The following is a 17215-nucleotide window of genomic DNA, read 5'->3' as shown; positions in this document are numbered from 1 at the left end:
ACCCTCCTCACCTTCTGGATGAGATGTGGGCTGTGAAGTGCTGCTTGTAGTGTACAGGTCCCGTTTGGACTGAGCTAACGTGACATGTAGGAAGAGGTTTTTTTTGGTCCAGTTTGGTCTTGGGAGCAGCCATCAGGAGAGCAGTAGCTGTTCTCTGTAAGCTGGACCTGACCCCCTGAGCGTGTGTGGTTGTGTGCTGTGCAAGGACACCATCCCTGCCCGTGGGCAACCAGGCAAGCTGCAGCAACGGGAGCACTGGGCAGCAGGGGATGGAGAGGCTGACTTGCCAGTGACGGGATGTAGGTCCCTGTATGTATTTCTCTGCTCTTGTGTCAAGCCCCACTATGTTTGGGTGATTTCCCACTGCATGATCTTCCCTCCCTGAATATACCCTCTTTCTCCCCACCCCAGGGAACATGGCTTTATGTAGATTTGTTTTGCTAGAAGCTATTTCAGGACTCAGGTTTTGGGAGGGGGGAGAGAAGCTGATGAAAAGCCTCTTCCTGGGCTGCCATTCTGTGCCTGGGTTACAGGGGAAGGTGGGGGGCCACTTTATCTCCCTGAAACCGAGACCCTCACCTGGAGATAAAGGGCTTTAAGCACAGGAGCTCCTGGAAGGCTACTCGGTGCTGATAATGATCTTTGCTGCCAGCCTCTGGATCTGGGAGAGGGATGGGATGTGCAGTGAATATCTTGCTCACAAGGGGCTCCAGGTGGCCGTGTCATATTGTGCCAGCCACAGGCACCTCCTCATCCCACCCCTGTCTTGCTGAATCTCTTCCCTTCTCTTTCCTCAAACAAGCCTCCTTCAAAGGCGATATTTTTTTTCCTGCACCTTGTTGGCAAATACCCCGCCGACTGGAACGAGGAGGATCAGATCACCCAACCAGAAAGGCTTGGGCTACACGGTGTGAGGGGCAGGGAGGGCAGCTGAATGGAGCCATGTGGGGAAAGACAGCTCTTGGGATGGAGCTGGGGGGTCTCTGCACACCCCTGTCCCAAGGCAGGTTCTCCTTGTAAGAAATGAGGTAGAGATAAACCTAGAAACATCACCGAGGGGGATGTTAATGCCAAAGGGAGATGCATAGTTTGCCTCTTCCAAGCGCAGCATCAGCTGTGCTGTAGGGGATGAAGCTGCTCTGAAAGACAAGTGGTCTAATGAGGAAAGGAGTTGGCAAGTCAATGGAAGAGAGAGAGAGTGCTTGTGTGTATTCTCTGATGCCTGATAGGGGCCTAGTCCCACTGCTGCCTCCTCTTCAGTGCGGGATCCAACAGATCTCTCCCCACCCTCCCATGTGTGCAAAAGCTCAGTAGTTTTGAGGCCTCTTCATTGCCCTAAGTACGGTAGAAATTATTAAGCCATTTTAGAAGGTGGGAAGAGAGGGAGATGGGTGGATGGATATATGGATGGAGAGAGTCAAAATGCAGTTGCCAAAGCATCCCTCCTTGGTAAGACTGACTGCAAATACCAGCAGATTTGCCCATTGATCAGCTGTAGAGTATCCAGGTCTCTGTTAACTTCCCAACTCTGAGTGGGCGCTCCCAGCTCCACCGTGGGACTTCGGTGTCCCAGAGGAAGCTGTTGCACCGATTGCTGAATTGCAACTTCATTATTTGATTTTCTTTTTACGGATTTGTCTTTGCAGAATCCCAAAGCAAGATTTGTACAAAATTGTGTGTGTTGCTGTTGACCTGAGTGAGGTTTGAGGGTCAAGGAGTGTAAACTCTTGAGAGAGTTAATGCTATAGTGGAACCATTTAAGACCGCAGCATCTGTGCTGGGTGCAGTTCTTCATTGCCCTTCAGTTTGTGTTTGGGCTTAACAGACCATATCCCTTCCCATGCTGATGAGGAAGTTCTCACTTCATGTCCTGCAAATACATATTGGCAAGAGATGAGGTTTCAGAGCAGCGCAGGATGCTCAAGCAAGTTTGGAGCAGTTGTCTGGCTGGTTTGGTGTGCGGACGAAGCAGGTTTGTGGAGTTTCTACACAAAGAATAGGCAACATCTTCATTTTCGTGGGGACATGTTCATATACTGTGTCTTGAGCTTGCTTCAGTCTATGTCCACCCACGAAGAGCCAACAGAGAAGTGGTCGGCTCCTGCTGGAGTAGTAACTATTAGCTGGGGTCGTGGGCAAGCTCCCCCAAAATTTGGCTTTGATACATCTTACAAAATTTGGTTTATTCTTTTTGTTTCAGGTGAAGCTATAAAGGGCTCAGAGGAAACAGCAGCACAGGAAGAAGAGGAGGGAGAAGAAGAGGAGGAGGAAGAGGAAGAAGAAATCATTCCTGGGTGTACCTTGTTCATCAAAAACCTGAACTTTGCCACCACGGAAGACACACTGAAGGAGGTGAGCCATAAACGAGGAGAGGGACTGGGTTTTGTTTAGCATGATCCACTCAGGTGGGAGTGGGAGGGGGTTGAGTGTGTGGTTGAGGGCCAGACTGAGATGTCTGATGGGGTAAAGTTCCCACTCCCAGCATGGGCTAGAAAAAAAAAGGCTCTACTCTGCTGCAGAAGGCAAGGGGCAAACTGTTCTCCACCTGTTTTGCTGAGGATAAAGTGTTTAAAGGAGTTAAATTGCAGCCAGTATGACCTAATGGGAGATGAGGGAGCACTGAATCATACTGGGACTGGGAACCTCCGCTTTGGGGTTTCAGACGTCCATTAAGACAAATATATCTGAAACTGTTTTGGTGCAGTTTAATTCCACCTCGGGACAGGTGGAGGCAGTAGGAAATCTTTTAAGACTCCTCATTTCCCCTGCTTTCTGTAATGCATCTACTTGGGACAAGCACTTTTGCAGCTGTGATATTGCTGCAACACACAAAGCAGTAAATAAATAAATGATGGTTTCACTGAGATGTGCTTTTCATCTAAGCTTCTACTAACGTTGAGCTGTCTGTGCTGCTTTACCTCAACAAAGCACTTGGCTTTAGAAATACTACAGTCTCTCCCAAGTGGGATGTTAATAGCAAAATAGGGAAGAGCAACTGGGGAGTTCTCATCTCTGCCGCTTTGTGTAGCCATGTGAAATGCCGCATTTCATGGCCCAAGAATGCTCGTGCAATGCCAGTCCATGCTAGACCCATGCTGCTCTACCTTGGGACTGTGGTGCTGTGTAGAGACCCTGGTCCAGTTGGGTCTGGGGACAAATGTAAACGTTCAGAGAAGGACTGGGGCTTGTCCCCTCTTTTTCTGCCTTCTGGCTGCAGTTTTACAAGGCGTCAAATAGAGAGCTTGCAGCTCCAACTCCTCCTGCATGTTTTTGGAAAGAGCTGTGTCCTCATGCCATCACAGGAGTCACCCACCCTAGCTGGCTGAGGGCATCTTATAATCCATAGTGTTCCTCCAGAGCCATCTCAGATCTCTGCACTGTTTCTGAGGAGTGGTGGAGGATTTCTGAAAGCGTGCGTGTTGATTTCTTTAAAAGTGTGGGGGTGTGTATTTGTAGAGAAATAATTTTATAAGAAAAAACACAGCTGCACTGACTGCTTGTCAGGTGTGCGCTGCGAGGAGGTGGGCTGGTGAGCATGTGCTCCTGGCTCTGGAAGAGGGCCACGTTGTCACTTGAGTTGAGTTGCAAGCCTGTGACAAAGGGAACTGAATCACGTGTCCAAATTCCTTGCAGACATTCTCCAAAGTGGGAACCGTGAAGAGCTGCACAATATCCAAGAAGAAAGACAAAGCAGGTACTCTAGATGTTGCTGTTCAATTCCTTCCCACAGCTGGTTGCTGAGGGCTCAGGTGTGCCATTGCTTTAGCATTCATCTGGCTGAGCGTTTGTGTTTTCTCATTGGTGAACTTCTTAATATTTCTGGAAGTGTGCCAGTTGAAATGGCTGAAAGCAGCAACCATAAATACCCTGGCATTCAGTCTAGAAGGTTAAGCTCAATTGTGGGGTTTGTGGAGATGTGGCCTTCTCTTGAGATAGAGAAGACAGCTCCTTCAGGAGCACAGAAGAAAGCGGGATGCAAGTTGAAGGAACCAGTGCCCCATGATGATTAAACGTGTGCACGACATGCTTTATCTGCAATAACAGCTGGGATCTTCAAGGATATCTTGCTGAGTACTGTGCTGAGTGGGCTTCGTTTGCCTTCTGCTTGCCGGCTTCCAACCCAGCAGGCTGTGGTGACAAGTGGTTATGCCTGTTGCATTGACTGCGCTTGCTCTCTGGGAGGTTGGGCAGGGAAGAGTTTGCTTAAGGCAGGCGCTGGCCAGATGGGCTATGTCGCCTTTCCAGATTTTAGGCTAGGGAGTAGCACAGTTTTATGGGATTTTGCCTTAACAGGTCTTCTCTTACATGGGATAATTGATAACTCGGATCCACTGAAAGAAAGAGAAACAAAGTGAACTCTTCAGTACTGCTCATGTGTCTGGCTATAGGCGTGCTCATGACCATACAGCAACATTTGAGTCTGGGCTGACCTCATACATCCCACCAAAGCGATTTCCTTCTGTCACTGCGGGGTCATCTGTCATCTCTACAGTCTGCTGAGGTTTTGAAGTTGGAAGCTGGGTGTTACGGTTTTAATTGTGGCTTTTCCTTTCCTCACCCAGCCGTACTTATGGCTCTTGTACCAGTCAGTGTGTTCCTCAGAAGCGTGGTGTGACTGTAGGTGCCGCAAACTTTTGCTGCGTGGGGAGGTGGAATAGATGTCTCCTTTTTTGGTGTGGAACCAGCAGCTGCCTGCCCAGGTCTATAGAAGTGCTTGCTCCTTTTGGGCCTTGCAGACCTCGAAGATGTTTTGTCTCTTGAGTGAAACACAGGGTTACACTTTGTGGTGATGAGAGATACAGCACGTGGCAGTCCAAACTGAAGAAGATCTCGAATGCTTGGCTCCCAGCAGTGGTCAGTAACTGACTGCTTGTCAAATGTTGACCAAAATGAATTTTAGGTTAGAAATGTCTCCTCCGGGGACCAAACTGCAACCTGCATATCGCTGTCCTGCAACAAAAGTCACACCCATTTCTGGGTAGTTGGCAAAGGTTCCAAATGAAGGTCTCATTTCAGTCATGAGGAAAAAGCCCTGTGTTTGTGTATCCGTAATGGAATCGCTTACCCTGACTATGACTAGCAGTTGTTTTGTAGGACTTAGTGGTTTTTTTAAGGAGGTTGCGCTGAAATTATGCAAAGCAAAAGATCTGTTTTGCATGCAACATCCAGTTATCTCCTCTTCAACATCAGCACCAAAACAAGCTGTTCTAGAGCAACATCTTGCTCTAAACAAGTCAGTATGGAGTGCTTGTGAGGAGGGCGAGAGTCAGGGTATGGGTGGTCTGGCCTTTTGCCTGCGGTATTAGTTTCTGTCACCCCATTTTGGCAATCAGCTCTTGCTCCTGATGTGTTTTTAAATCTTCTGCTTAATGTTGCCACTGTTTCCTGTTAGCTTAATGAGTCCCCTTTCTCTTTTGAAAGGCACTTTGCTTTCAATGGGCTTTGGATTTGTGGAGTACAAGAAGCCAGAGAGTGCCCAGAAAGCCCTGCGCCAGCTCCAGGTAAGCTTAAGCATTGTCAATCTGGATTTTTATGCAGAGATGGTGATCAAAGGCTTAGATGAACTGTGAAGTTCAAAATGTAGCTGTGGATGTCAGTGCTATGAGTTACGCTGTGCAGATGGAGAAGCCTCTAAAATGTGCCAGGTTTGTGAGGGAAGAGGGTATGTTAAGGGGCAAGACCTCATGCAAAAGAGTGTTTCCTAGCACTGATCCAATATGGAGGTAACAGAAAATGTGCAGTGATTGAAATTTAATTAGTTTATTCTGCAAGGTGCCCTTTGTAGAGGTGTCAGAGGCTCAGGCCCCCACTTACAATGAGAACAAATACTACGTAGTATTTAGTGCTGCAGAGTTCGGCTTTACACTTTGACTCTGCCATTGCTTCAGGGTCTTCTTGCCTCCTGCCTTCTCCATGACACATGCCACAGGGTTTGGCTGCCCTTTGAAGGAATAAATCATTCTCTCTGCTGCTAGAAAAACATCCAAGTGTTTGGTCCACACTACCTGGGTGGTGCAGGCCAGACAGCTGGAATGATCCCTTTCTAGGCAGATGTGAAGGAATTACTCTGTGTAATCTGTGCATGTTCAGTGACCACAATCCATGAGTCTCAGCTTCAGCAGGTGGTAATTTTACATTCCACAGCCTAGGTAGTCTTGGGGTAGATATGTGTTCTCCATCCTTTTGAAAGGCAGAATCGTGGGGAGGAGGGAAAGGAGGAAAATGGGTGTTTTGTGGAGGGAGTGGGCAGGAGGGCTCCAGGTGCCCGGTGTAGTGCCTTTGCACGTCATGTGCCCTGCCAGGGATGATTAGGTGAGAGCTGCTTGTTTTCAGTGCTGAACTGTAGGAAGTTCTTTGAGGCATAGGAAGCAAGAGACAGAAGACTTTCTTGCTGTATTGGCTACTGATGGCCAATAAGACATCCTTGGCTCCTTCCAGAACAAATAATAAGACAGTCCTTGCCTTGAAGAGTTTGCAATCTACAGGTAGAGGAAACCGTAGCCTAAAGCAGTGAAGTGATCGTCTTTGCCAGGCTAGTGGCAAAGCTGAGGAAGATGAACAGCTACATCAGGGATGTTGGCTGTTCCTTCAGTCAGTCGAGCATCTCCAACCTCATATCAGAAGCCTTGCCTCGCATGAGCGGTGTTCGACAGAGAACAACTTTGGCTGGGAGAAGGGGAGGAATGTGTGGGAAAGAACAATGTGTGAAATGCTGTGCTTGTATTCTGGAAGCTGTTGTAACTTTGGTTTTTTTTTTTTAGTTTGTTTATTTTAGACTTTTTTTCTGTTGTTGTTTCTTTGTTTTAACTTCTAGGGCTGCTCTGTGGATGGCCATAAGCTGCAAGTGAAAATCTCAGAGAGAGCTGTCAGGTAAAGCTTATGTCTCACGTCTGCAACTTGGTTACATTTAAGCTGCAGTAAGGCTTGGTAGCTTCTTCACATCTTACCTAGCATCTCTGCATCGTGAGGGATGTGATTGTTAGCACTCTGACTGTTGACATGTCAGCCTTTGTTGTGCTTTACTCAGAGTCACTTTAGCCAGTCTTACTTGAAAGAAAAAAGAAATGATGAACAGCTGATGTGAAGGTGTTCGCTCACTAAATGACGTATCTCCAGCTAAAATCCCTGAGCAGTATTCAGTAGTGGGACCCCAAAACTGAGCCCAAAGTGAGAACCAGGCACTTGAGTTTTCTTCCATGCTCAAGAAGAGGCTCCTCTAAAACCTCTACTTTGGTGACAGTTTGGTCAGCATTGCAAAATCAACTGATAGCCCAAGTTCCAGTAGGTTTAAAGAGTTCTTGAAGAAAAGGACTGGGTAATGAAATCTCTTACCCTAGTTCATCAGGGAGAACAGGAGTTTAAGAATAATGTTCTGCTGCCAGTTCTCATCAAATCAAGACAAATACAGGTTTCTTTCTTGCTTGAAAGAAAGTTTGGATTTAACTTCTTTTGTTTGGGCAGTCAGGTGCAGAGGAGATGGTTATTTGTGGATGAATTTACCTGGAGTTTGAGTCCTGCTTTTTAGGGTTTCCTTCCTATTTTTTTTTCAGTACAGCATCATCTAAGTGCAAAGTTGAAAATTAATCCAGGTGTTTGAAGGTTAATGTTGGTACCTAAGAACTGTCCTTTAGACACTTTGGAAACTCTGCTGGAGGAGGTATCTCTTAAATGTCAAAATTTGTTTGAAAATCTGGTCCCTGGGAACCAGAAGCAGTCTGACAGCTCCCTGTCTGTACTTTGTATTTCAATTATTTAATAAATTTTCATCCATTTTGACTTTTAAAAGCCCTTCGGTAGATATCCAGCCTACAATGCAGAATGCTTAGTTTTATGAAATAAGCTGCTGTGTTTTGTATTAGGTAAATTCTTATTTTGGCCAAATGCAATGCAATTCTGAGGCTAAAAAGAAATAATTATTAAAAAATTAATTTGCTGTTTTCTAAGCCAGTAAGAAAAAGAATCAAAATTAACTTACATTAAGCTATTTTTAATATGTCAAATAGTACCTTCTGACAATTGAATGGACAAGATTTGGTGTCCAAACAAAAGTTATTGGCAAATGTGAGTCCAGGCCTGCTGCCTAACCTCAGCTGAGGTTGCAATCAGCAAGCAGGAAGCTTTGATTTTCAGATGTAGGATTTAAATAATTTAAATTCATTCCTTCTTTGTGTACTGTATGACATTTCCATTGTCACCAGTAAGATGCCAGCGAGGGTGTCAGTGTGAGCTAGCTAGCTAATTTTTCTGCATTCCTAATTTTGAAGGAGCCAGAACATGACGAGTGTTTTGCTGCACAGCGCTCGTTACCTGCCCTTTCTGTTGACTTCATAGGCCCACTGTGAAATCGTCCCGAAAGAAACAAACCGTCAAGAAGCAGAAGACTTCAAAGATCTTGGTCCGAAACATCCCGTTCCAGGCCACCGTCAAGGAAATCAGGGAACTCTTCAGGTAGGAAAGCACTTTCTGTCAGGTCTGTGGCGTGCTCTGAGCTGGAGCTGGTATGATTTTCATACAGGATGTTGCTATTGGATTCTAAATGTGAGTTTTGTTTTCTCTGTGGAAGTAAACAAGCCTTTTACTGAACATAAATACAAATTGGCAGGTTATACAAGTATAGAAATTCTGCTGGTGAGACAGATCACATAAGCCAGTGTTTTGGCTGGAGCTGCTGTGAGCTGTTGGACCCAGTGGCCCATCACCATGCAGCAGACATCCGTGGAGCTTGGAGATCTCCCCACCTGTCAAGTAAATGACATAGCGTGGGATTTTTCTATTTTTTTTTTCCCCCTCTTGCCTGAAAGGTGTGCAGCAGTTTTCCTGATACTTGGCACACCTGGCTGGGGAGGAGCACCGAGAGCTGCTGCAGACAGCTGATGAGATTTTAGCTGGGGAGATTTTAGCTGGGGCTGGCTCCCTTCTCCATCTGTCTTGCCTGTGTGATGGTGCAGCTCCTTCCAATCGTGGAGGGAGCACTCTACATCTTGCTTCCCCTTCCACGAGTGTTTCACTGCGTGTGCCTCACACCGTCGGTGGGCTGTTGCCCTGTGGTTGGCAGTCCTGTGTCTGTAAGGATGTGGGACTATGCTGCCTGTAATACCCTCTCCAGCAACAAATACCTTGTCAGCCATGAGACCTGCCTGGGATAGTGCTGAGCATTGAATAGGGATTTTAGGATCCCAGCCTGCATTCTTCTGCGCGCTGGCTGAGCTGTTTTCTTTGTATCCTCAGCCTTTTGTGCAGTGACTCATTAAGCCTTGTAACGCATCCCAGAAAAGTGGTAAAACTTTGTAAAATACAGCATACAGCGTGTTTTCTGCTCCCAGGACCAGAATCTTTTGCACACTGACCAAGGCTATGGTCCCTGCTCCGCTGCTGGATCAGAAAAGGAATTTAGGGAATCAGTGTCCAGCTCTGCCCATCAGTTTTTCACACCTGCAAGAAAAGGAATGATAGCTCCCACCTGCAGGGCACGGTGAAGCACTGTGTTAGCAGGTAGCTTTTCTGTGTGGGTCTGTCTAAGCAGAAGGCAGGCGCTTTCGTCTGGTCAGGGCTGTGGCATTTCTTTCCAAAGGCAGTGAGTTGGGGAATTGCTTAACCCTTTAAAACCTCCCCAGACCAGGCAGTGAAAACTGCCTTGCGAGGAGCCGAGAGGCAGTGATTTGTTCGCTGCAGGGGAAACTATGCGTTTCCCTACGTACAGGGAATTTTACCTACTTTATTAGCATGTGATGTTCCCCTGGCTTGACCGCAGATAAGGACGATGGTTCCTACGTGGCTGGTAGGCTATTTCCTTGCAAGGTGTAAGGTGGTGAGGAAAGCTGTAACACTGTTTTGGGGTGGGCTCTGGGAATTTAACTGAACGCAGACTGTGACTGGGCGCTTGGACACATGTTGCGAGAAGGGTGATGGTGGGCACAAAGTAAAGATCCCTGTAGAAGAGCAAAAGGTGGTTCTTGCTTGTGCTGGGCAGCTTGGACTCTTTCTTTTCAACGGTGCCCTGAGAGGCCCTACTGAAACAGGGCAAAAAACCTGGACTTCCAAGTCACTGTACTGAGTTTTCTTAGCAAGTGGGGCACTGCTAATTTAAAACCCAACACTGTGTGGCTACAGACATGACCTTCGTAAAGCTGGAGCAAACAAAACCGGAGGAATCTATTTGCCTTCTGGGGCTCTGGGTTAAATTCAAGGAGCTAGGTGGCTTACGTATATCACGAGGATAGGCAAGCCCAGTAGGGGCTGAGGGGTTTTTTCAGGGTATGTTTTTTACCTCGTGTCGTGTCTAGCACCTTAGTGCTGTGGAGAGGAGGGGTAGAGGAGCAGCCTGATTAATGTTGCAAGGAACATGCAGCTTCTAGCCATGCGTGCTGTTGACAGCGCTCTCGGAGCGATGCGTGAACATCCGTTTCATTTACCTAGGATATTCAGAGATGTGTATGTTGGGGTTTTTTTTATCCTCAAAACAAAAGCCAATGGCTTGGAGGGGACCCACAATCCTCCCTCCACCTCTACCATCCCTCCTTCCCTTCAGAGCAGCTAAAACCAGGCATGACGGAGTGCTACTGAACACTTCGTCCTCCTAGATTGCCTTTTTTTTGGTGGTTTTACATCAGATGCCTTTGCTCTGGAGCTTTTAGCTCTTTCTGCATTTAGGAACCTGTCTTATTTGTATTTCATTATTTATTTATTTGAAATTGTGAACAATCGCTTGGCAGGATGGCAGGGCTGCAGGGGGCACTCTTAGCCTGCCCAGGAAAGGCTGACTGAGGACCACTGCGCTGGGGACCGCCAGCCTGGGGACCCCTGGGTCATACCGCTGGGCATTGCCACGCAGGGCGGTAGCCCTGGGCCCGCGGAGGTGGAAGGCTTTGCAGGCCAGCATTTCCTCTATTGTTTCACATGCTCAAAAGCCACTTTCCAGCCCTGCAGCTCATGTTGTCTCCCAGCCTGCTTCTGTCTGTGCTTGCTTTTTTCTTTTCTCAGTTGCCTGGGCAGGAGAAGAATTAATAAATATACATACACACACACACAATCTATCTATCCATATATATTAAAAAAAAGTGTGTGTATATTATCCCAGACAAATACATCTATTGTCCATAGACATACATTATCCAAATATATATTTCCAAATGTATATATACATTACCTCAAACAAATATTTCCATGTGTTGAGTGTTGTCAAGGAGCTCTGTCTTCCTTTTTAAATGGACCTGCAGCAGGGTCCATTAATGACATGGGAACAGCAAAGCAAGGGAGTTGGCTGTTTTGAATAGCGAATTTTGAGAGCGGTGGTACCTGTGCCACTTGGCACTGGCAGTTCAGGAAATCCTGCCCAGGTTGTCTTTATGCTTTTGAATATCATTGTTTATGGAGCCATTGCTTAAAAGCTTAGACCTGCCCTGCACCATCGTTCGTGTTCTTCCAGCAGCCGACAGTAGACCATGGCCGTCTTGTGCGTGCCCTCCCTCACTGTTGCCCTTCCCCAGCTGCTTCGAGCAATCTGTGCAAGCCCTGGGGAAAGGCTCTGCACCATCCTCCGGGCTGGACCGTGCTGCGATTTGGAAGTGGTTGGTGACATATCGTGACCGCACGTGTCCTCTGCCTTGTGAGCACCGGCAGGGTTGGGGAGCAGAGCTCCCTCCTGCCTGTCCCCAACGATGAGTTGGGTCCCTGGGAGGAAGGAGTCCAGGAGTCCCTTGGGAAAGGTCTGTGAGGGGGTGTAAAATTCAAATTGGTTTTTCCCCAAGCCCATAGTTTGCAGGAGATTCAAAGTGAATATGTTTCTTTTAATTTTGGAGCTGGGGGATATCGAGTTCTAATTCTTGGGCTGGAGAAGGGTGGTGCTTAATTTTCTCTGTACAGAGTCAGGAATGCTCTGGTTAACAGCTGAAGTCCTCCGCCTGCAAAATAAATGTCTTGTTGCAGAGCTCCATGGGCCTTAGGTGTTGCCCACCTTCCACACCAGAGCCGATGGCTTTGCTGGGGTGTGCGACACTGCTTCAGAGCGTGTCCTGCCGTCTTCTGCTGGTGATGTTGGCCTCTCTCGCACTGTCAAGGGATATTTTTTTTAATTTTTTTTTGGAGACCCAATAGGTGTTATTTTCTTCAGAGGGAGTAATGCTTTTCAATTATAGGGGCTGCTTTTGGGCTAGGTGTGAAGATTTTGCTTTTGTGGGTGTGGGGGGCGGTTTCCCCCATTTTTGTTCTTTATTAGATTCTACTCTTATCTCTACTACCTGGAAAAATAACAAAAGCAAATGGTCCTTAGCTCTTTCCAAAGAGCCATAGTTAGAGGAGGAGAGACAAAGGGATTGATATCCCCTGAAGACTGCTAATTTTTGCTACCAAATTGGGGAGCTTTTATGGCAAGACTTTTTTTCAAAAGGAACTCTAGATGTGGCAAGCTGAATTGGAGATCTGTGAAAGGCCACATTTTCACAGATTGGAGCTCTGGCAATTTCTGAAAATTAGGCTCCTTTAAAATCTATCACCTTAGATCCATGCAGCCTTCATTGGAAGTTCCAATTAACTATTTGTTTCATAGCATCCTCTCCCATCCTCTTCTGCACCAACTTTCACCCAATCAAATGCAACCTGAGGGATAGATACTGTTGAGAGTCTGCCTAGAGTTTGACATAACTGATGCTCGTACCACCAAAGGATGCAGTTGTTAGAGTTGCATCTCAAGTAACATGTTTTGGAGCTGGCATTGTTTCCTCTTTTCTTTGCGAAATGTACTTGAGAACTTGTTGTTGAGTCTGTATCTATAAGTTCTCCTAAAATTGCAATGACCGTCACTTCCAGCCCTCCCCCGCCAGTTAGTTGTGGTAGACACTAACCCTCAAAATTCAGAGCAGGATCGGGTGCTAGTGCTATGAGTGTGGAAGGTGTTTTACTGTCCGTCTGGCCATGCCTTGCCTTTCACCTGCAGGAACCACAATCAAACAATTGTGTAAAGCCCTTAAATCACAAAATTATTATCAGTTGAGAGACTGGACTTTAGTTTGGCTAAAGAAGCAGCTCACAGAGAAAGCAATTGAAAGGTGCATGAGAGCACAGAACAGGTTATCACATGCGTTTATCTCCATATTCTGACTTTCCTGTAAAGAAAGTACTGCTGCTTCTTGTGAAGACCTTTGGGGGTGGGTGTCTCTTTTAATTTTAACTGCTTTGTTGTCTGTTTTCTCTGTCTTGACAAAGACATGGCATTTATTGCATCTGGCAAAACAAGTGCCTGGGACTGATTAGGAGAAAACAGATCTATTCCCTCTGATAGAGGGTAAAAGTGAAGACAGCCGGTGGGACAAGACTTTGGAGTCATGTCTCTTCTCAAAGAAGAGAAATCTCTGAAGAAAGATACAGTGGATAAACTGACAGAGATTTTTTTTTTTAAAGGTAGTCTTTATGAAGTTAATTTTATAAGATGATGCCTTTCACTTCTTCTGACCTATTATAATAAAGTGTAGTTATCAGAATGGGCTTTTCATTTCCCATTATAAAGGACACAGTGATATAATGAATCCGTCTGCCAGACATGCTTGCTGTTCACACCTTTCTTCCAGTAATGGAGTCTACATGACTGAAGACAATTTCTCCTTCCCAGAGTAACGTTACCCTGTTGAAGCAGTGGAAATCTTTGCTACTGAAAGGCAGAGGAGGAAAAAAATTAGTCCCTTCATAAACATGTGAGTTTAAGCAAGTGCTGGGCAGTATTAATGACAATATTCAGTGCAAACAGCCCTAGGATGCACAGTGCTGTAAGCATCTCTTGCTGAACAGTCTAATGTCAGGTTACTCTCCAAGTGATGCATTCACTTTTAAAACCCTAGATGTTGTGCTAGAAATGTTTCAAAATCCATTGCTGCTTCCTCTTTGATGTTTAAAGTCTTTCTGTCCATACTGTCCCCTGCTTTTGGATAGCCTTTGAATGTGGGGGGTGGGGGGGCTGCTGAAGTCATGGTGAACCCCTCCTCCTGGTGTAAGGGTCTGCTCCGGGCAGGACAGGAGCTGCACAACTGCAACCAGGGAAGATGAAGCGGGTGGGTGGGATGTTGGGGAGAAGCCCCAGGAGCTGCTGAGCCCATGCTGGAGGTCTAGTCTGGAGACGGTGGGACAGGCCCGGTGGTTCCCCTTGTCTGCCTATTCCTTTTGCCATCTGACCACATCAGCAGATCTGTTCTAGGTCAGATGTTTCCTTCTGGCTGAATCACTTGCTTAGCTCCTCACTGGGACTGATGTTCACCCACCTGTGAAAAGCCAAAGTGCAGATCTTTCTCCACTGTTCAACAGCTGGAAACTCCCCCCAGCACCCTACAGAGTCTAGGTAGGGGCATTTGCCTTGCAAACACAATTATGATTCATAGGGCTATAAAACTTCCTATTTATTTTGCTTTCAGTCCTTTACAACCAAACCAAAGTTAAATTGATGTAGATAAAATATTGAGAATATTATTTGAAGGGGAAGAGGAGACAGGGCAGAGTTGCTAGGTGTGCAGGTATTGAGCACACTGGGCTATGGTACTGATGGAAGGATGTGGAGCAGATCATCAATGCTTCCTCGTGATGGAAACCACTGTTGGGTTCATGCCTTGTTGAGCTGGGTTATAGCCATGAACAGATTAAGCTGCATTTTTGAGTCATTTCATCATGATGGTCCAACTGTCAGTCTGCAGCTAGATCCAGGACTCAGAGAAGGGGGTGGCTGTTTAGGTGATGAGTAAATGTCTCTTGTCCTACCTGCATGTAGTTACTGGTTTAAAGCTAATGGTTTCAGCTCCCTTATTGGTGAATGCAGAGATGTTCTTCAGAGCGGCGTATCACCCCCTCTCCCCAGGAGGCTGCTTCTGCCAAGGGAAGAGCCTCTTGGTCTTCCACAGTCTGGTGCCTGTGGCCCAGCAAACTCCCTTGTTGCTCTGTGTAGAGTCAGATGGACAAAATCCCGAACTGGAGCGATCTGCAGATGAGAGGAGAAAGGCTGGTCCAGTCTGGATACCTTGCTTAGTTCTTTGCTCGTGTTACTCAGGCTGGTATTGATCACTCGCTTAACGACCCTTGTGGATTGGGCCTTAGGTGCTTCGGAGAATGAACACAAGTCCTGAGAAGGACTGATAGTAGGATAAATGTGTTAAAACAAATGCTCAGATGCTTCAGTGGCAGAGCTATGCCATGCCAGAAGGTATTTGTGCAGAACTGAGCTACCAGCTCCTGTGCAATACTCACACCTTTGCTTGTCCCAGGGTACCGTGCTTGCAAGCCTCTGCATGAAGGGGATGCCCAAAAATGAGTCTTCTACAAGCAGAAAGGCCCCGGGGAAGCAGCTGGCATCGGTGGGCACTCTGCACCCAGCTGTCGTGTCGGTGTTGGATCCCAGCTTTCTGGCTTCCCCTGTGAATTGGGATGTTGGTGCCAACACGTGAAAGGACCATGGCACATGTGGCTTGCTGAGGGGCACACGTTCAGGTGGAAACCTGTCAAAAACGGTTTTAGGAGCAAGGCCTGAAACATGTCTCATTACGCATTTGAGCGCTAACAGCGGTAATGATGCCTCTGAGTTTGGTTTGGTATTCAGTGGGATCACCATATCGTGTTCTCCAGGAAATGAATGACTGCTTTTAAAAAAAGTGACCCGTCCTTCTTTGAGGTCTCCGAAGCCATCCCCAGGCTCTCGCTCCAGGCCGGTGAGTGCCCTGAGGTTACAGGCACTCGGTGGTGTGGTGCTTTGCCTCCAAACGCGTGCGTAGATGCGTGTACATGCTCTGGTGTCTTCAGCATACGGGTGGATTCCCATGCCAATGGCACTGTTGCCCTATTTTGGCCTATCCCTAGGGATAACAATGTCTGATTCCCATTTTAAAGGTGGCTTCCCAAAACTGTGGTGCAAACCCACGCAGGGCTGCATGCATTGGAAGAAACGTCAGTGAGCTGGTTCAAGGCCACGTCCTCAGGAGATGTAAATGCAAGCGGCTTCCGATGATGCCAGCAGATGATGTGGCGCTTTGCGTTAGTGCTGGATTTCAGCTTTCTAATTAAAATGCAAGGTCTGTGTGCTGCGCTGCTGAGCGTCTGAGGAGGAGCGTGTCTGGTGTGGGGGGCTGCAGGATGCTGCTCTGGATTGAAGCTTTCCACCCTGGTGTAGCTCTGCCCCTCTCACCCGCCCGCTCTGCGGGCCCTGGCTGCCCACCTCATTTGAAGGTAAAAAAAAAAAAAAAAAAAAGGCATCTTTGGATGTGTTTTCTCTGGCATGGTTAGGAAGCTGCTTGGTTGATTGCTCCCTCCTTCCTGGCTGAGGAGCTCTACTCCACTGGTGGCTTTTAGCGGGTTTTTTGGCTTGCAAGAAGAAGATGGAGTTTCTTTACCGTCACATTTTCCCCTGCCCTCCGGCATCCCTAGCAGTGTCTCCTCCCTGCAGCCTTCCAGCAGACTCGGCGCTGGTGTTTGCAACAGGTCCTGGCTGCAGTGCTGTCGTGTTGGGCTGCGGAGGTCTCTCCTGCCATCCCACAGCATGACCAGGTTCTCCTCCCACCCTTAGTCTCTGTTCTCATCCTGTTTTCCTCCTTTGCTGGGGGCTGTTGGAAGATTTAAGTCTTGCCCTTTAGGCTGGACCCCCGGACCACCCTATGCCATTTGGTCTTCTGATGCCTTTGGATTGTGTGCGACCTTGTTCTCCTGCACAGCCTACCCCAGGTGCATCCTTAGAGCCTGGCTTAGCACAAGGGATCCTTGTGTGCTCCCCTCTCCAAATTGCAGGGCCCAGGAGCGGTGCACGGGGAAATGCAGGGTGCAGGTGCTTTTTTGGGCAGCAACTTGAAGGCACGTGCACCAGCCTCATGAACTGAGAGCTCCAGAGGAGAATACAGGGGTCTGCTGGGCTGGGTTATCTCTCTTACTATCTCAAAAAAAGTATAAATTAAACAATTTATTTTTTTTCCTGGTCCTTTTTCAAGCCTTTTCCTTATATGCTGGAAACCCAAATGCAGCAATGTTGGGTTGGTATTCAGAGACCAGAAATGTAACTGGCCACTTTAATTTGACTATCCAAAATGAGCCATGGGGTGGGGGAGAATGAAATAGGTTTTCAGCGCTGTTTTTTGGTTTGAATCATAAAGGTGTTTAACATAGATAAGGAAATGTTTAACTCTGTGTTATCTTGGCAAGGGTTGCTTTAAAAGGTGGATCTTCCCAAAAGCAGAAGGAAGACTTTTCAGCACATCTCTTT

At 47.1% G+C, this 17215-nt stretch overlaps 1 protein-coding gene across 1 annotated transcript in view; it reads left to right on the top strand.

The window, feature by feature from the left end:
* Positions 1-17215, top strand: part of RBM19 (RNA binding motif protein 19) — a 61258-nt gene that overhangs the window by 10230 nt on the left and 33813 nt on the right. The window contains exons 17-21 of the mRNA XM_009709977.1: positions 2201-2352; positions 3634-3694; positions 5422-5501; positions 6815-6870; positions 8332-8448. Coding sequence (XP_009708279.1) covers positions 2201-2352; positions 3634-3694; positions 5422-5501; positions 6815-6870; positions 8332-8448 — 466 coding nt within the window. The remainder of the gene's footprint in view (positions 1-2200; positions 2353-3633; positions 3695-5421; positions 5502-6814; positions 6871-8331; positions 8449-17215) is intronic.

The sequence above is a fragment of the Cariama cristata genome, unplaced genomic scaffold (genome assembly GCF_000690535.1).
Source record: "Cariama cristata isolate BGI_N322 unplaced genomic scaffold, ASM69053v1 scaffold22011, whole genome shotgun sequence".
In the NCBI taxonomy this organism is placed as follows: Eukaryota; Metazoa; Chordata; class Aves; order Cariamiformes; family Cariamidae; genus Cariama; species Cariama cristata.
Note: the sequence above shows the minus strand (reverse complement) of the source record. Positions and strands in the feature narration are given on the sequence as shown.